The 16,323-nt window shown below is 41.0% G+C and overlaps 1 protein-coding gene across 4 annotated transcripts in view; it reads left to right on the top strand.

Moving 5' to 3' along the window:
- Positions 1-16,312, top strand: part of CLCN5 (chloride voltage-gated channel 5) — a 167,535-nt gene extending 151,223 nt beyond the window's left edge. For 3 of the 4 annotated variants that reach the window (XM_029240074.1, XM_029240077.1, XM_029240076.1), the window contains 8 exons: positions 1,655-1,777; positions 3,038-3,244; positions 6,082-6,162; positions 6,393-6,935; positions 9,285-9,471; positions 10,682-11,080; positions 11,536-11,752; positions 13,098-16,312. In XM_029240074.1, the coding sequence (XP_029095907.1) occupies positions 1,655-1,777; positions 3,038-3,244; positions 6,082-6,162; positions 6,393-6,935; positions 9,285-9,471; positions 10,682-11,080; positions 11,536-11,752; positions 13,098-13,188 (1,848 nt within the window). In that variant the 3' untranslated portion in view covers positions 13,189-16,312. The remainder of the gene's footprint in view (positions 1-1,654; positions 1,778-3,037; positions 3,245-6,081; positions 6,163-6,392; positions 6,936-9,284; positions 9,472-10,681; positions 11,081-11,535; positions 11,753-13,097) is intronic. The other variant, XM_029240075.1, reaches the window with a different exon arrangement.
- The last annotated feature ends 11 nt before the right edge of the window (positions 16,313-16,323 follow it).

The following is a 16,323-nucleotide window of genomic DNA, read 5'->3' on the forward strand; positions in this document are numbered from 1 at the left end:
TCCTGATCAGTATTTGGAAGAAAATTTTTTTCAAAAATTAAATGTAAACAATCATTAAAAAGGAATGCAAAAGTCCTATGTTTAAGATAAAACAGAATATCTATTTCAGCTCTGCTCTGGGTACCCCACCCCCTATCCTCTCTCCTAGATTAGGAGTATGTACTTGGGTTGAAAAGTTTGAGAAGCTCCGGATTTAGGGTGAGTCTGTGTGTGTGTGTGTGTGTGTAGTTCTCCACAGTTTTAGCACATGTGTAGATTTGTGTAGCCACTACCACAATCAAGATGTAGAACTACTGTTCCATCACAACAAGGCTCCCCCATGCTACTCCTTGAGAGCTGTGTGCATGTGTTTAAGTGTTCCAACCATAGCTTTCAAACTGGAGCCGGAGATTTGCACAAGTGACAACTTTCTCTGGGCCTCCTTTTAATGAATGAAATTCTTGCCTGGGAAAAGAGTCTTCTAGGTTTTAAGAAGAGTTCTCCTGCCAAGAACTTGACCTCCTGGTCTCTGCCTCTAGTCAGTTTCAGCTACTTCCCCTTTCCCTCCCTTTTCCTCTTTGTCTCCTACTTCTAGAGTATTCTTCCTCCCTAGCTACATTCTAAAGGCCAAGAGAGCAATTATTTGTTCCTCTGAGGGACTAAAATAATGGGAAACCTGTGTCAAAATTATAACTCAGAAAAAACCTGAGCATTTTGGTTCTCCTTGTCTAGGTCAATGAATTATTTTGATAGTGTTTTAGGTTTTAAAAAGTCGAAAGTCCCTTGAGTTTTGTGTTTCATGTAATTTGAGTGAGTTTCAACTTCAAATGTTTCTATGAGCAAGCATCATCTGGCAGTGTTCAAAATATCTTTTTTTGTAAGGCATAGCTATTTTGCGAGCCCTTTAATGTTGGTGAATGCTTGCTAGTGGTCAAAATTAGATTTCTGGCAGATTTCATTATAATAGGGGGATAGTCTCATAAGTATATTCTCCCCATTTTTAAAAATAGCTGTTGCTGTTTTATTCTTTGGGATATCTTGCATCTCACTGATTTTGTTTGATGGTCAGAGCCCAAAACTTTCTACTGCATTTTCTTGTTGCCACTCAGCAACTACACCTTTGCTACGACAGTGGCAAAATTCTCTCAAAGATGTGGTGGTCTCTACAGAATGTCATTGCTTATTTTAAGAAAAACACCAAAGAATTTTAGATACTCTAACCTATGAGAATTTGACACCAAGGTAGGTAGTAGGCAAGGATGAATTTAATGGAACTCTGGAGCCAGTCTTCACTTCAAATGTGTAGTCAAGGTTCAGCCATTCCAATAAAGGGGCTGTTAAGACTCTTAATGAAATTGACATAGTATCATATATATTTGACTACAAAATCTATCAAAGCACTCATATAGAAAGTGAATTTGCTTCTTCGTTCTTGTCCATCCTTAGAAGGCATTGTCAGTGTCCTCTGGGTGTAACAAAGCCTCTCATTTTCAGTAGCAAGTGGGCTGACAGTTGCTTTGCTGACAGTCTGGGAAGGAACATCTTGAGCAATTTAATATTGTTTTTTTTTTTCTTTCTGACCTCCTCTCCTGAAAACCCATTCCTCAGAAGAGATGCATGCCTCACTGAGGCTGTCTGGGCTAAAACAAGCGTCTTTCTTTTTCCCCTGTTCCAGGGAGCCTTTGCTTACATAGTCAATTACTTCATGTATGTCCTCTGGGCTCTCCTATTTGCCTTCCTTGCCGTATCTCTTGTCAAGGTGTTCGCACCGTACGCCTGTGGCTCCGGAATCCCTGAGGTGAGTCTCTAAAATGGTTTATAAATGGTAACAATAATGAATCCTTTTTAGTTAAAACGATTTAATATGTATTCCAGCATATACCACAGTTGAATATCAAGCAGGATCAGATCACGAGGCAATCTAGGGCCTCTCTAGATCTTCCCTTAAGTCTCCTCCCAGGCTGGGCTACCTGGACATTAAAGGGAGTTGAGGGACTTCCTGGTGGGGCAGTGGTTAAAAATCCGCCTGCCAATGCAGGGGACACGGGTTTGATCCCTGGTCCAGGAAGATCCCACATGCCACGGAGCAACTAAGCCCGTGTGCCACAACTACTGAGCCTGCGCTCTAGAGCCTGAGAGCCACAACTACCGAAGCCCGCGCGCCTAGAGCCCATGCTCCGCAACAAGAGAAGCCACTACAATGAGAAGCCTATGCACCGCAACAAAGAGTAGCCCCTGCTCGCCGCAGCTAGAGAAAGCCTGTGCACCGCAACAAAGAGTAGCCCCTGCTCGCCGCAACTAGAGAAAGCCTGAGCACAGCAACAAAGACCCTACACAGCCATAAATTAAAAAATTAAAAAAAAAATAAATATTTTTAAAATAAATAAATAAAGGGAGTTGATTCCTAGCCTCCTCCGGGTTCCTGGTGAACCAGGCCCCTGAAGACCTCCCCGACTCCCTAACCAAGAAGCTCCTAGGGTAGATCCCAGGCTTCTGGTCTGAAAAAACAGTGGTATTGTCAACTTTGTTAGAGCAGAAGAAATAAAACTGTTTTGCTACATTTCCTGCAATATGATTTGGGCTAGAAGGAGGGTGACTAAAACCCTATTTCTAAGTACTTTTGGTTTAGATTGCTTGACAGTGACTGAAACCACAGAGATTTTAGGTTACCTGGATGACCTTGCCCCCTCTCTGTTTCCTGACCAAGTCATTGTTACAGATTCCTTGGTAGAGAGTCAGGGCTATACTAGCCTGTAAGGATTAAGTAAGGGAAACACCCTCCCTCTGCCGCCCCTTCTCCATACAATGCACTCTCATACTTACAATACTACCTTGCCCAGCTATCACATGGCCAAAAAGGAACATGAAAGTTTAAAGAACATTTCTCACTTTCTTGGGCTGCTGGGCTCCCTCCCAAACTGGGATCACTGTGGGTCAAGCATTTATATATCAGTTGTTTTCAAAAGGTGCAGTTTCTATAACGAGGACCAGATTTATAGCTTCTTAGCCTTGTTTCCTTACTTAGTCTGTATTCAATCTCTCTGTGTTTGACCTGCAGATAAAAACTATCTTGAGTGGTTTCATTATTAGGGGCTATTTGGGTAAGTGGACCCTGATTATCAAAACCATAACACTGGTGCTGGCAGTGTCATCTGGCCTGAGCTTGGGCAAAGAGGGCCCCCTAGTGCACGTGGCTTGCTGCTGTGGGAACATCCTGTGCCACTGCTTCAACAAATACAGGAAGAATGAAGCCAAACGCAGAGAGGTAATAACAAACGGCCTTAATAGTCTCTTTTTTGGTGAGAGCATAAATGGTACAACCTTAGGGATGAGAGTTGGGAGATTCTACCAGTGTTAATGCAAATGCCCTTTGACCCAGAAGTTCCACTTCTAGAAATGTATCCTACAGACATCCTACCATGTGTGCACAAAGATGTATAGGGATGGACAGTGAAGCATCTGTCAACATCGTGAAAAACTGAAGCAATCAAAATGTCCATCAATGGGGGACTGATTAAATAAACAATATTCTGTCCATACTCTAGAATACTGTGCAACTGTTAAAAAGAATGAGATAATGCTATGTATACTCACATGGAATGATGGCTATAAAATACCATTAAACTTTTAGAAGCCAATCTCAGAATAATGTGTATAGTAAAAATCAGTTAATGTTTTTGAAAAGTATGTATATATGCACCTAGAAAGAAAATGACTGGAAAGTGGTTTCACCCCAAACTGTTAAAAAATGTCTACCTCTGGTGAGGGGGAAAGTGAGGGAGAAGTAAGGACGTCAACTTTTTATTATGTATAGTTCTATACAAGCATGTGCTATTTCTATTACAAAATAAGTACAAAACTAATGGAAGATTATTTTAAAAGAAAGTTTTTTATCCCTGTGAAAGAATATAAAATTCAGCATGTGTTTAAGATGCCAGCTTTTCCATCTTTTATTTCTACCTAACAGGACGCTGCATTGGTTTCTCTCTGTATTGGATCTCTCTCTCCCTTGTCTTCTGGCTCAACCCCGCTAAATTAACCCTGCTGCAGCATCTCTATAGTTGTTCTCGTGTTTATACAGTTGTTAATGTATGTCATTTTGAGGAGGAAGAACATTTTTTTAAAAGTTCCAAGTCATTGGTTACTTTTGTCCTGCTATAATTAAGGATTTAAGAAAATGGTTCTTGCTCTATTTTCCTTGAATTACAAAGAAATCACATATGGAATGGGTCGAGACCAAGGTCATTTCATTGGAAAGGATTTTTCACAAAATTGGAACCTAATGATTTGTTCTGAAAACAAAACAAAACAAAACAAAATTCACCGTAACACTCGGAAGGAAACTCAAACATGTTGAAATTTCAAATATGGAATACATTTTGATAGTTCAAGGGGGAATGTTCCTGGCAGGAGAGGTAGGCTAGCAGGAGAGAGAGGGGGAAATCTGAGTAGGTTGTTTACCTATCTGTCAAATGTAGAGGGACATAAAGGCAGTATTAAATTAGTGAGGTTGTTAGACAGGAATAATGTATAACAGAAGCTAAAGACATGAAAAAAAAACCATTTTAACTGTCAAGAGTAAAGTGTTGATTGTTGCTGGTTTTGCATAGGTAGAGGTAACTTTGAAACTGTAGATTGCTGGTTACTTCCATTCCATAAAAATTGGCATTTTTGTTCAAATAGTTCTTTATAAAATAAGAGAGGAGTTTGATTTGGCTGGTTCTCTGTACAGATGTCATATATATTTCTAACTAAACTCATGAATATTTGAATGTCATTCACTTCCTATTGCTTATTCAGACTTCGCAGTTATTTTTTCCTGTTGTTCTCACCATCAGCAGTAACCCTTTTATGTCCCAGGGCCTTGTCAAAGTGGCCAGATGGTTGAGAGTAAAATAGAGATTTGAGAAGGTAGGGTGTAGATAGACCCTACTCTACAACATAATACTAAGGCAAATAGGCCACTTCGATTCTTTCTTCTCCCTCATAATTCAACCTAAACAAAGTCACTGAAATCCCCTTTCTCAAGTTCCATGTTAAATGTCCTCATCCTTCTCAGATGAAAGTCATTCTAGCCTTGAATTTCAAAGTCCTCCCCAGCTAGCACCAGAGATCACTCTTCCCCCCCCACCCCCTTCATTTTCTTTGGCCATCCTGCACTCCCAGAGAAACCTGCCTATTTATTTTTGCCAAGAACCATTTTTTCTTCAAAAACTCTTAATTTTATTCAACTTCCTTTTAAAAATAGTTCCTCACTACCACAAATTATATACCACCCCACAGCAACCAGAATCCAATGAAAGGACTTTATCCTTCTATTAATTCTGGTGTGTTTGTCATGCACCTTTTACATACACATGCCAATGCCTATGACATACAAAGATGGTGCTCTCGAAATATCACTTGCTCTCTTTCCCCATCTCCTTGTCCCTTTTAATTTCTCTCTCACAGCTTCTTCCTCTTCCCCTCCCTCCTCACCCTTTTCCTTGCTACACCTAAACACATTTAGGTCTTCTCTTCCTTTCAAAATCTATCGCCAATTTTGCCTCTAGTCGCCCCCCTACTTCTGTTTCCATAGGTCACTAGGCATGGAGTAGGACACATAATACAGGAAACTCTAAATACTTATTGTCTGAATATTTTCAACTTCTGACTAGCTGTGAGCCAATCGTTACTTCAGTTTTGTATCATTAGAACCTTTAAAATCTCATTTTAAAAGCTTTCCTTTATAAAGAAAGTGCTATGTAAATACATCACTGGAAGTATTTCATTTAGGTGATAAATAGGTCTGCAGACTCAAAATCAGTTACGGAATTGGGAGTGTTGGGGATGGGGGCATAATTTGGGATCAAGTACATGCCTAAATTAATTATGAAGGAAGGCCCTCTACATGTACCAGCATGTGAACCATGTGTTCAAAATTCAGCATACAGTGTTTGCTCTCAAAGTAAATATACATTGAACTTCATTTTTGATAAACTGGATATGGAGCATATAAAATTGTTTTTTTATTTAGTAACCACTAACATTCCTTTTTAAAATGTGATTGAAGGTAGGAAAGTGGCCTTGATCTATTCACTAATTTTGGGTTTTGCATCATAGGTCTTGTCAGCTGCAGCTGCAGCCGGTGTATCTGTAGCCTTTGGGGCACCTATTGGCGGAGTATTATTCAGCCTGGAAGAGGTAATACTTTTATCTGTCTGTAGAGCCACGCACATGATTTTGTGCCAGGAATTCTGGCCATTGTCTGTGTACATTGCAGTCCCAAAGTGCTCTGCCCAACTCCAGTGCTTTGCCACGGGGCTGGAGGTCTCCAGGCCATTTTCATCCTCAACTCTAATTCCTGCAGCACCAGTTTTCACCCCAGTTTATGCACGTTGACTGAGCTTACTTTCTCATTTTCTCTCTTATAGGTCAGCTACTACTTTCCCCTCAAAACACTGTGGCGTTCGTTTTTTGCTGCTTTAGTGGCAGCATTCACTCTACGCTCCATCAATCCGTTTGGGAACAGCCGCCTGGTTCTATTTTATGTGGAGTTTCACACCCCATGGCATCTCTTTGAGCTCGTGCCCTTCATTCTGTTGGGCATATTTGGTGGTCTGTGGGGAGCTTTGTTTATCCGCACCAATATTGCCTGGTGTCGGAAGCGTAAGACCACCCAGTTGGGCAAGTATCCTGTCATAGAGGTACTCGTCATGACGGCCATCACTGCCATCCTGGCTTTCCCCAATGAGTACACCCGTATGAGCACAAGTGAGCTCATTTCTGAGCTGTTCAATGACTGTGGCCTTCTGGACTCCTCTAAGCTCTGTGATTATGAGAACCGTTTCAACACAAGCAAGGCGGGTGAGCTGCCCGACAGACCAGCTGGTGTGGGAGTCTACAGCGCAATGTGGCAGCTGGCCTTGACACTCATACTGAAAATTGTCATCACTATATTCACTTTTGGCATGAAGGTGAGGAGATTCTTTTGGTCCTTGGTGGAATTTGTGTGGCTGTAAGTTTGGAGGGCAAAGCCAAGATATTGCACGATTCTCATAGTTCGTATGGCGCATCCAACTTCAAAGACCCAAATCCCTTTTTACCCCCATGTGTTCTCATAACTTCTTAGATGATTGTACCTCTATCTAAAACTGTGCAAGCCCAGTTTTAGGCCAAATGCAAACCTCAGTGATGAGATTTCAAGTAGAAACATTTTCTCCTCTTCTGTGGAAAACATATTTTGCCTCTCAAAAAGGATGCTGAGGTATTTATTCCAGTGCATTTTATATCAAAACAATATCTGACCAACACATTTTTGGTCCTTATAAAGTGGCTTTAGAGTTACGAATAAAGCAAGATAGTAGGTTGAACCAAAAGAAGTTGCCGACCATTTTGACCACTAAAATAGCAATTTCATATGGCTCAACCCAATAGGTAGCTAAATGTATTTTTTACAGTTATCAGTGTCCATTATCAAGAACTTCACAGGTGATCCTAAATTAGTATTTAGATTATCAACAGCTGGTATTAGGCCAGCATCTTTTATTTTCAGTACCCATTATCATTTCCGTGTGTCAGAAGAAACCAGGAAGGAAAATTTGTAAAGTATTTTCCTCCTCTTCCTTGGTTTTCATTTGTTTGTTTCTTTTTTCAGCACTCAGCTACCAAGGTATTTCCTCTTCTCTAGGGAAATGGAGATTCAAACCAGAAAATAAGAGCCAGCAAGTCGGTTTAGGCAGTACTGTAATCTCTGAATTGATTTGCATCCTCCTCAACACCCTGGACAGATTTGCAGTGCTTCTTGAGTTACTTTTTACCTCGTGGCTTCATTCTTTCATCTAAAGTGAATTTGCAGACCATCAGACCCACCCTGATTCAAATATATTCCAGAATTGAATACAAGCTATTTTAAAATAATCTGCTGTTTGGATTATCTCTGTCATCATTTTCCCTCTCCTAGCACAGAAAATTGAGAATGCACTATTGTATCCTAGGAGTCAAAAAAAGAGTGGGGACAGCTTACCCTTCCCCCTCCCCATATCCTCAAGTCCATTCTCTAGTAGGTCTGTGTCTTTATTCCCGTCTTACCCCTAGGTTCTTCATGACCTTTTTTTTTTTCTTAGATTCCATATATATGTGTTAGCATACGGTATTTGTTTTTCTCTTTCTGACTTACTTACTCTGTATGACAGACTCTAGGTCCATTCACCTCACTACAAATAACTCAATTTCGTTTCTTTTTATGGCTGAGTAAGATTCCATTGTATATATGTGCCACATCTTCTTTATCCATTCATCCGATGATGGACACTTAGGTTGCTTCCAGTGGCATGGACATATATACACTACCAAACGTAAAATAGATAGCTAGTGGGAAGCAGCCGCATAGCACTGGGAGATCAGCTCGGTGCTTTTTGACCACCTAGAGGGGTGGGATAGGGAGGGTGGGAGGGAGGGAGACGCAAGAGGGAAGAGATATGGGAACATATGTATATGTATAACTGATTCACTTTGTTATAAAGCAGAAACTAACACACCATTGTAAAGCAATTATACTCCAATAAAGGTGTTAAAAAAAAAAGAGTGGGGAGACAGATGGGGGTTCCTTTTTGGGACAGTCATGCAACCATAGTCACTATCTCATTAAGAAAACTTAATCATTTATTCTTTCTTTATACTGTTAAAATAAACTGAAACCTCATGTGCCATCCTTTTTGTGTGAGTAATGGGTCAAGATTCAATACATGAGAGTGGTTACAAGCATTGCATTTAAACCGCAGTACCAGCGTTTACTAAATCTTGGCCTTGGGTGAGTTCCTTAACCTCTCTACACCTTAGGTCCTTTGCGAGTTGGGAATTATAACACCTGCCTCCTGGGGTGGTTGTAAAGAACCCATGAAATCTGGTCCATAGAGCATCCAGCATTGAACATTGTAGATAGTCAATAAAGGGTAATTGTTGTTGATTAGAATTCAAAATTGGGGAAAATGTCTGCATATATGAGAAACTCCATCTATTTTCCTTTTTCTTTGGGAAAGGCTTAATTTCTGCCTCCAGTTCTGTGTTGGTCTGGAGAGTTCAGGCTCTTGCCTGATGGACCCCGAATCAGGGTAAGCGTCTTTGCAGTCGTCCTTGCCTGCACGTTCCAGAGAACCTCTAGTCCCTGTAGTGTTACACAAATCTTTGCGGCCACTTGCTAGCGTAGTGCATAGTTAAATTGTCATTGGCCTGTTCGCTTCGCAGAGGGTCAGTCCTCTAGCCCTTACCATGTGCCGGACGATCACGTCACTTCTCACTGACCATCTTTTGCTTTCTCTTTGCAGATCCCTTCTGGCCTCTTTATCCCTAGCATGGCTGTTGGTGCTATAGCGGGTCGGCTTTTGGGAGTAGGGATGGAACAGCTGGCTTATTACCACCATGACTGGGCCATCTTCAATAGCTGGTGCAGTCAAGGAGCGGATTGTATCACCCCTGGCCTTTATGCGATGGTTGGGGCTGCAGCCTGCTTGGGTGAGTACTGTTTGCATTGATTCCAAAGAGTTTGCTACCCAGGTGGCATTATAAAGACAAGTGATATTAAACACAATTGACTGTAGATTTTTTTTTTTTTTTTTTTTTTTGCGGTATGCGGGCCTCTCACCGTTGTGGCCTCTCCCGTTGCAGAGCACAGGCTCCGGACGTGCAGGCCCAGCGGCCATGGCTCACGGGCCCAGCCGCTCCGCGGCACGTGGGATCTTCCCGGACCGGGGCACGAACCCGTGTCCCCTGCATCGGCAGGCGGACTCTCAACCACTGCGCCACCAGGGAAGCCCGACTGTAGATTTTTTAAAAGATGACTCTCCGTTTCTTGTTGGGCTTGCCATTTTCAAGTGCTTTAAGAAAGCATTCTTTACCGTATATCTCCATTCCTCCCCTTTGAGAGTAATTCTTCTCTCAAATTCCGTCATATTGAGGAAATAATCAGAAATTTGGGCAAAGATGATCTGCACAAGAATGTGCATCATGGTATTATGTGTAATAGCAAATAACTGGAATCAACCTAAAAGCACAATAAGGGACTGGTTAAATAAATTATGGTATAGTACGTCCATATAATGCCATACCATACAGCCACTGAATGTGATGCTAATACGTTTAATATCTTTAAATACATTTGTACTAATATACAAAGTATTCCTAATATAAAGTTAGGAGAAAAAGCATGGTGGGGAATTTAAACGTATAATATGAGTTCATCTGTATAAAAACATACGTTTTTGAAAAAAGTCATTTGAAATTTTTACTCAGCATATTTCTAGACAGTGAGCTTATGGATAATGGCTTTCTTTTATATACTTTAAAAATATATGTATTTTCTGATCTTTCCACAGTGGGCCTGCACATCCCAGAGAACCTCTCGTATCTGTAGTGTTACACAAATCATAGAGATCTTATGCAATTACTTATATAATTGGGGGGTGGGGAGCAACAGACAAATGAAAAAAAGAAGAAGAATGAAGGAGGTATCTTGTACTTTTGTAGAGATTATTTTTAGAAGTCTGACTCATGTTCACTGTAAACTTGCTTGAATGCAGTTGCAGGGGTCTATAGGTGAGGCCTCCTTTTAGTGATGTTTCTGGTAAGTAGCTTTTTCTGGATGGGGCCTGTGACAGGCCCATAACTGTAATGAATCCTATACTTTTGCTCCCTTCAGTAAGTAACCTGTGTCTGTTTTTTGCAGGCGGGGTGACTCGGATGACTGTTTCTCTTGTTGTCATAATGTTTGAACTAACTGGTGGCTTGGAATACATTGTGCCTCTGATGGCCGCAGCCATGACAAGCAAGTGGGTGGCAGATGCTCTTGGGCGGGAGGGCATCTATGATGCCCACATCCGTCTCAATGGATACCCCTTTCTTGAAGCCAAAGAAGAGTTTGCTCACAAGACCCTGGCAATGGATGTGATGAAACCCCGGAGAAATGATCCTTTGTTGACTGTCCTTACTCAGGACAGTATGACCGTGGAAGACGTAGAGACCATAATCAGTGAAACCACTTACAGTGGCTTCCCAGTTGTGGTGTCCCGGGAGTCCCAAAGACTTGTGGGTTTTGTCCTCCGAAGAGACCTCATTATTTCAATTGGTAAGGATTTCAGAAATGGGATAAGGGAATCCACTATGGAAATAAATAAATATGCATGAGGGGAAGGGAGGGATAAATTAGGAGTTTGGGATTAACAGGTACACACTACTATATATAAAATAGATAAACAACAAGGCTACTGTATGGCACAGGGAAGTATATTCAGTATCTTGTAATAACCTGTAATGGGAAAGAATCTGAAAAAGAATGTTTATATATATCGATATATATATATATAATTATATGTATATATACATATATATAAAACTGAATCACTTTGCTGTACACCTGAAACTAACACAACATTGTAAATCAACTATACAGTCAATCAATCACTAAGCATGCGTGCATGCGTGAAAAGGGGAAGGACAGAGTGGAGAGGGGACTGGTTAGGGGCCAGAAGTTTAGAAGTAGTCCTTCCTTTTTCAACCTTTTGTTTTCTACTTTTCAAATAGAAAATGCTCGAAAAAAACAGGATGGAGTTGTGAGCACTTCTGTCATTTATTTCACCGAGCATTCTCCTCCAGTGCCACCATACACCCCACCTACCCTCAAGCTTCGGAACATCCTGGATCTCAGCCCCTTCACTGTGACTGACCTTACACCCATGGAGATCGTGGTAGATATCTTCCGCAAGCTGGGACTGCGGCAGTGCCTGGTTACACACAATGGGTGAGAGCTCTTTGGTGAAGGCAAATTGGATTTGGGAGGAAAAGAGAATGTAGAGAGATAAAGAAAGAAGAACCCAACTCACATGAATATTTGTAGCATTTATAGACCTTTTTGAAGCTCTGAGATGAAGATGAATATGTTTCTTTTTTTGTCATAATTAATAGAAACGGAGTTTGGGGAAGATAGTGGGTTTGAGAGATGCGAACTGCTGGTTGCACATTATAAATAACTCAGTTCCTCCCCCACAAAGGAAACAACTATGTCCTCATGAACAGGCAGCACTGAAATTATAATGGTATTAGGTAGTATATGTATAGTATTTGGTGCTTACGATACCTTTGTTGTTATTATTTGAGGGTGAGAAAACCAAGTTCCAGTGAGGTTTAAAGATTTGCACAAGGACTCCCAGTTACTGTCTAGTAGTGGTAGCCTTTATTTATTTATTTATTTTGGTCTCGCCACACAGTTTGCGGGATCTCAGTTCCCGGACCAGGGATTGAACCCAGGACACGCAATGGAAGCCCGGAATCCTAACCATTAGGCCACCAGGGAACTCCCTAAACACAAGTCTTCTGACTTCCAAGGCTAAGGCTCTTTCTTTCTGGGATATTTCTTATCCAGTAAAGGAAGTCATGCTATTTTTATTGGAAAAGAAAGGAGGCTGAGGAGAAGGGTGCGTGTTTTTGGTTTTTTTGTTGTTGTTTTTGACCCTGGTATGTTAATCTAATGATTATATAAGAATTTCGCCCTCTACAGTTTCTGAATAGCGTAGCAGATGTCTTGCAGGATTGAGATCAGTAAGGGGACTTTTCCTAACTGATCCATTCAACCTTTACTGAATCTGTACTTCATGTAAGAAGGCATTCCACTAGATTCTGGGGAGAGGCAAAAAGCAATGAGACCCTTCTCTGCCCTCAAGGAGCATACAGTGTTTATAGGGAAGCTGAGAACACAGCAAATTGGACAAATGCTACGGAAGAGGTGTGCACAGAACATGCTGTTCCCAGGAGGAGGGCACAGTTATTACTGGCTCGTAGGATCGGGGAAGGTGTTCTGGAAGAGGGACATTTGAACTGGGTTGCAAAAGGTAAGATTTGTATATAGAGCGAAGAATATTTAAACCACAGGAAATAGCAGGATTTAAGACCTAGAGGAAGAAGTGCTTAGAGCATGCTTCGGGACCCATGCATTGTCCCATTTACCTGGTACATGTAATCTAGTCCTGTCATCGTTCTGTAAGTACAGATAGTATTCAAAGACAAAGATGAAAAGGACCACAAAAAGTGTCACCTTCGAGAATGTTATTTTAACTACAGATTAATTTTTGTCTTGTTTTATCTTTTAGGCGATTGCTTGGAATCATTACCAAAAAGGATGTGCTAAAGCATATAGCACAGATGGCGAACCAAGATCCTGATTCCATTCTCTTCAACTAGAATCACAGGGTTGTACTGGATATAAAACAGGAAGGACATTGCAGACCATGGATATATTTTATTAACTGGGTACCCAAAAAACATTTCCCACATTTGGATGGTGAAGTTATATTTGTGTGTTGTCTCTTTCCTACAAGTTAACCAGTTGCACTACATAATCTCTGGAAATTAATCTTCTCTTTAGGAGAAAATTCAGTTAGGCTTCTGTGATATTGCATTAGGAAGATTTCATGAAAGAGTAAACAAGATTGCTATGGTTTAATTCTTTTTCTTTCTTTTTCTAAAGATTTTTTTAATTTACAACATAAGTATTAGCCAATATGCAATCACTGAAAACTATGCAAGAAAAATTCCAACCGTCCTGACCTATAGCCTGCAGGAAGCTCATGAAAAAGTCACTTTTTTGGACTCTGTCATTGGTGGAAGATGAAGTGTAAACCAGGGACTTTGCTTTTCCAACCACAGAAAGGAAAGCCAGAAGGAAAATAGGAATGGTATTTTCCAGACTGTGAATTCAGTTCAAATGTTATCTTGTTCTTGTTACAATATTTAGCATTATTAGTTTATGTGTGTGTATGTGTATGTTAATTTTAATACCTGATTATAAGACAATGCTGCTTTGGTTAATCTCCTCTAAATGAATGTAGAGAGGTTGACTTTTATAGCTTGCTTGTTCCTGGTACTCTTTTGAAGTGCACAAAAGATAAGTTATAGAATTTTCTCCTTGTCTGCAAAAAGGGTAATTTTCCAGATGGCCTTTGTTAGCTAGTAGACAAGGACTTTGCCACGAATTTGTTAGTAGCAAGGAATGATTTCTCCATCTTCCGTGAAACGAATGATTAGTAAAGTTCTAAGCAAAGTCAATGACCAGGACTTTCACATTTTTGTGAGGTCCCAACTCTTACCCAGATGCCACCTCCATGAGTGATGGTGCTTTTGGCTTCTGGAATATGTAAGAATAGTAAAGGGAACCAAGTCTAGACTGCATACTGGTAAACCAGGGAAGATCCCGAACTGTATCTGCGTTCTCATGCATTCCTTCATAACAACCACCAGTACTAAAATGACTGGGCACTCATGCCTCCTCCCAGTGTTAAGTACATATATATAACAGGCCAGTGTTGTCCCCGTGATCGTGAATTTAGGCTTGGGGTACTTTCAGGTATATTCAAGGCATTGGAACAGGATAGGCAGCTGTGACTCTCTTGAGGCTCCTTAGAATTCTAAATAAAATGCAGAACCTTCCTGAGACCCAGGGGTGTGGACAAGGCCTGGTGACACCAAAGGTGCTTGTATACAATTGAAAAGGTGCCTGTCTCAATTTCCTACCACCTTTACTGCAGTAGAAAATATCACACTCTAGGGACACCTGGTGGAGTTACAGAGCCACCATCATCATTCCGACTACTGTTTCGTTTTCTACAGTTTTACCCACGTGCTGTTGTTCCCCCTCCATTCTCCCTTTCCCACGCCTCAGTCCTGAGTACTGTCTTTGGGATTGAGTAGTGTGCCCGGTTAATCGTTCCTGTTACAAAAAAATAACTCCCAGGGCTAGTTAAATTGTAAACCCAGCCTCTACAATCTTACAGCCCATGGACGAGAGGTGACGCACAACCATTTGCTTTGCTTTATAGCCCAGTAGCTCCATTTCCATGCTGACGCCCACAGCAGTGAGACTCAAATGCTAGGGGTGGGAGTTGAGCCTTTCCCATTTTACAAGTCTGTTCCCAGCGCTTCCCACCATGCTTCTAGCCTAGAATCAGCAGTCACTCGGCACAGCCTCTCCTCCCACTCCAAGCACCTCAGCGTACCTCATTTTAAAAGTTGTCTATCTCTGATTCTAGGATTTTTTACCCCTAGTTTCTTATCTTTCCAAAATCTGAAATTCTTTTATTGCCTAGAACTGGGGAGCCAAGGCTTATTTTGATTTTTATCTTTAAAATATCAAGGCAGTCACCAGAGTTTCTCCTTTTAAGTATATCACTCTAGCATTTTAATGAAAAAGACAAAAACCTCCCTAGGTTATATTATATTATAGTCACGACTCAGTAACTTCACGTCTTTTGTCCCTTCTGTACCACTGATTCCCTCACACGAGATGAGGCTATTTGCCTGACCACCGCGTCTGTTGTGCGCAAATCAAAGTTCTTATGTGTGTACTTCTGGTTCACTACCTGTCTTTTCTTATCAGCCGTCCAACTAAAGTTTGCAAAACAGGAAATGTTAGTATCTCTGGTATTTGGTGATGGTGAAAGGTTTGGTCGCATTTCATAGTACAGCAGTGATATGGAGAGTGTCTAAGTTTGCCTTTGCGTTTCTTCTAGGCTCTGTTTTTGATTTGAGACAGATGAGCCAGTGTTCAGGTGCTACTTCAGAGAATAAATTCAAGAAATCAGATAACACTGTGCCAAGGTATACTTTCTAGATACTAAGCACCGATTGGCCCTCCAGAGAATAATATCCCTTTGATACCTCACTCCTGATAAATCTCATTCATTAACCTCAGCTTCTCAGGAATCCTTGTAACTCGTATGCTAGAAGTAGCTGTAGTGTATGGTATCCATTATATGTCCAGTCCGATGGTTTGGCTCCAAGTTTGGCTAATTGTGGTAGAGCTCTCTGCTAGACTGCTAGCTCAGCACCTTAACCCTCAGAGTTTCTTGTCTTGAGGCAAAGGAAAATGTTCTTTCTGCCATTGCCAATTCAGCAGTTGGACATACTTAAACCAACAAAGCTGATATAGGGGGGTCTGTCAGTAGTCTCAAATGGCCACATACCTCAGTGGCAAAAGACTGGATAATCTGTGATTTAAAAATTAGTATGAGCCGAGACCAGTCGATTCTGGTAATAAGAAAGAAGGTTTCCCGACACACGGAAAGGATTTACAAAAGAATGCCAATAAGTGCTTCGAGAGAGTTAGGGCTTTCCAAGGCAAAATATCTGGTAGGCATCCAGGCCACGAAAGGAATGAGAGTCTATGGATTTGTAAAAGTCTAACTGCTATATTTTGTATCTTCAGATCTGTGATGTAAAGAATTAAAGAAGCCGAAATAGTTAAGGCATGATTAGTTACGCCACTGGCAGAAGCAGGGGACTGAACAAGCAAAATAATGGCCACTTTTAAGATCACTTCTA

This window comes from Monodon monoceros, unplaced genomic scaffold (genome assembly GCF_005190385.1).
Source record: "Monodon monoceros isolate NGI ecotype Baffin Bay Population unplaced genomic scaffold, NGI_Narwhal_1 Super_Scaffold_22, whole genome shotgun sequence".
Taxonomy (NCBI): Eukaryota; Metazoa; Chordata; class Mammalia; order Artiodactyla; family Monodontidae; genus Monodon; species Monodon monoceros.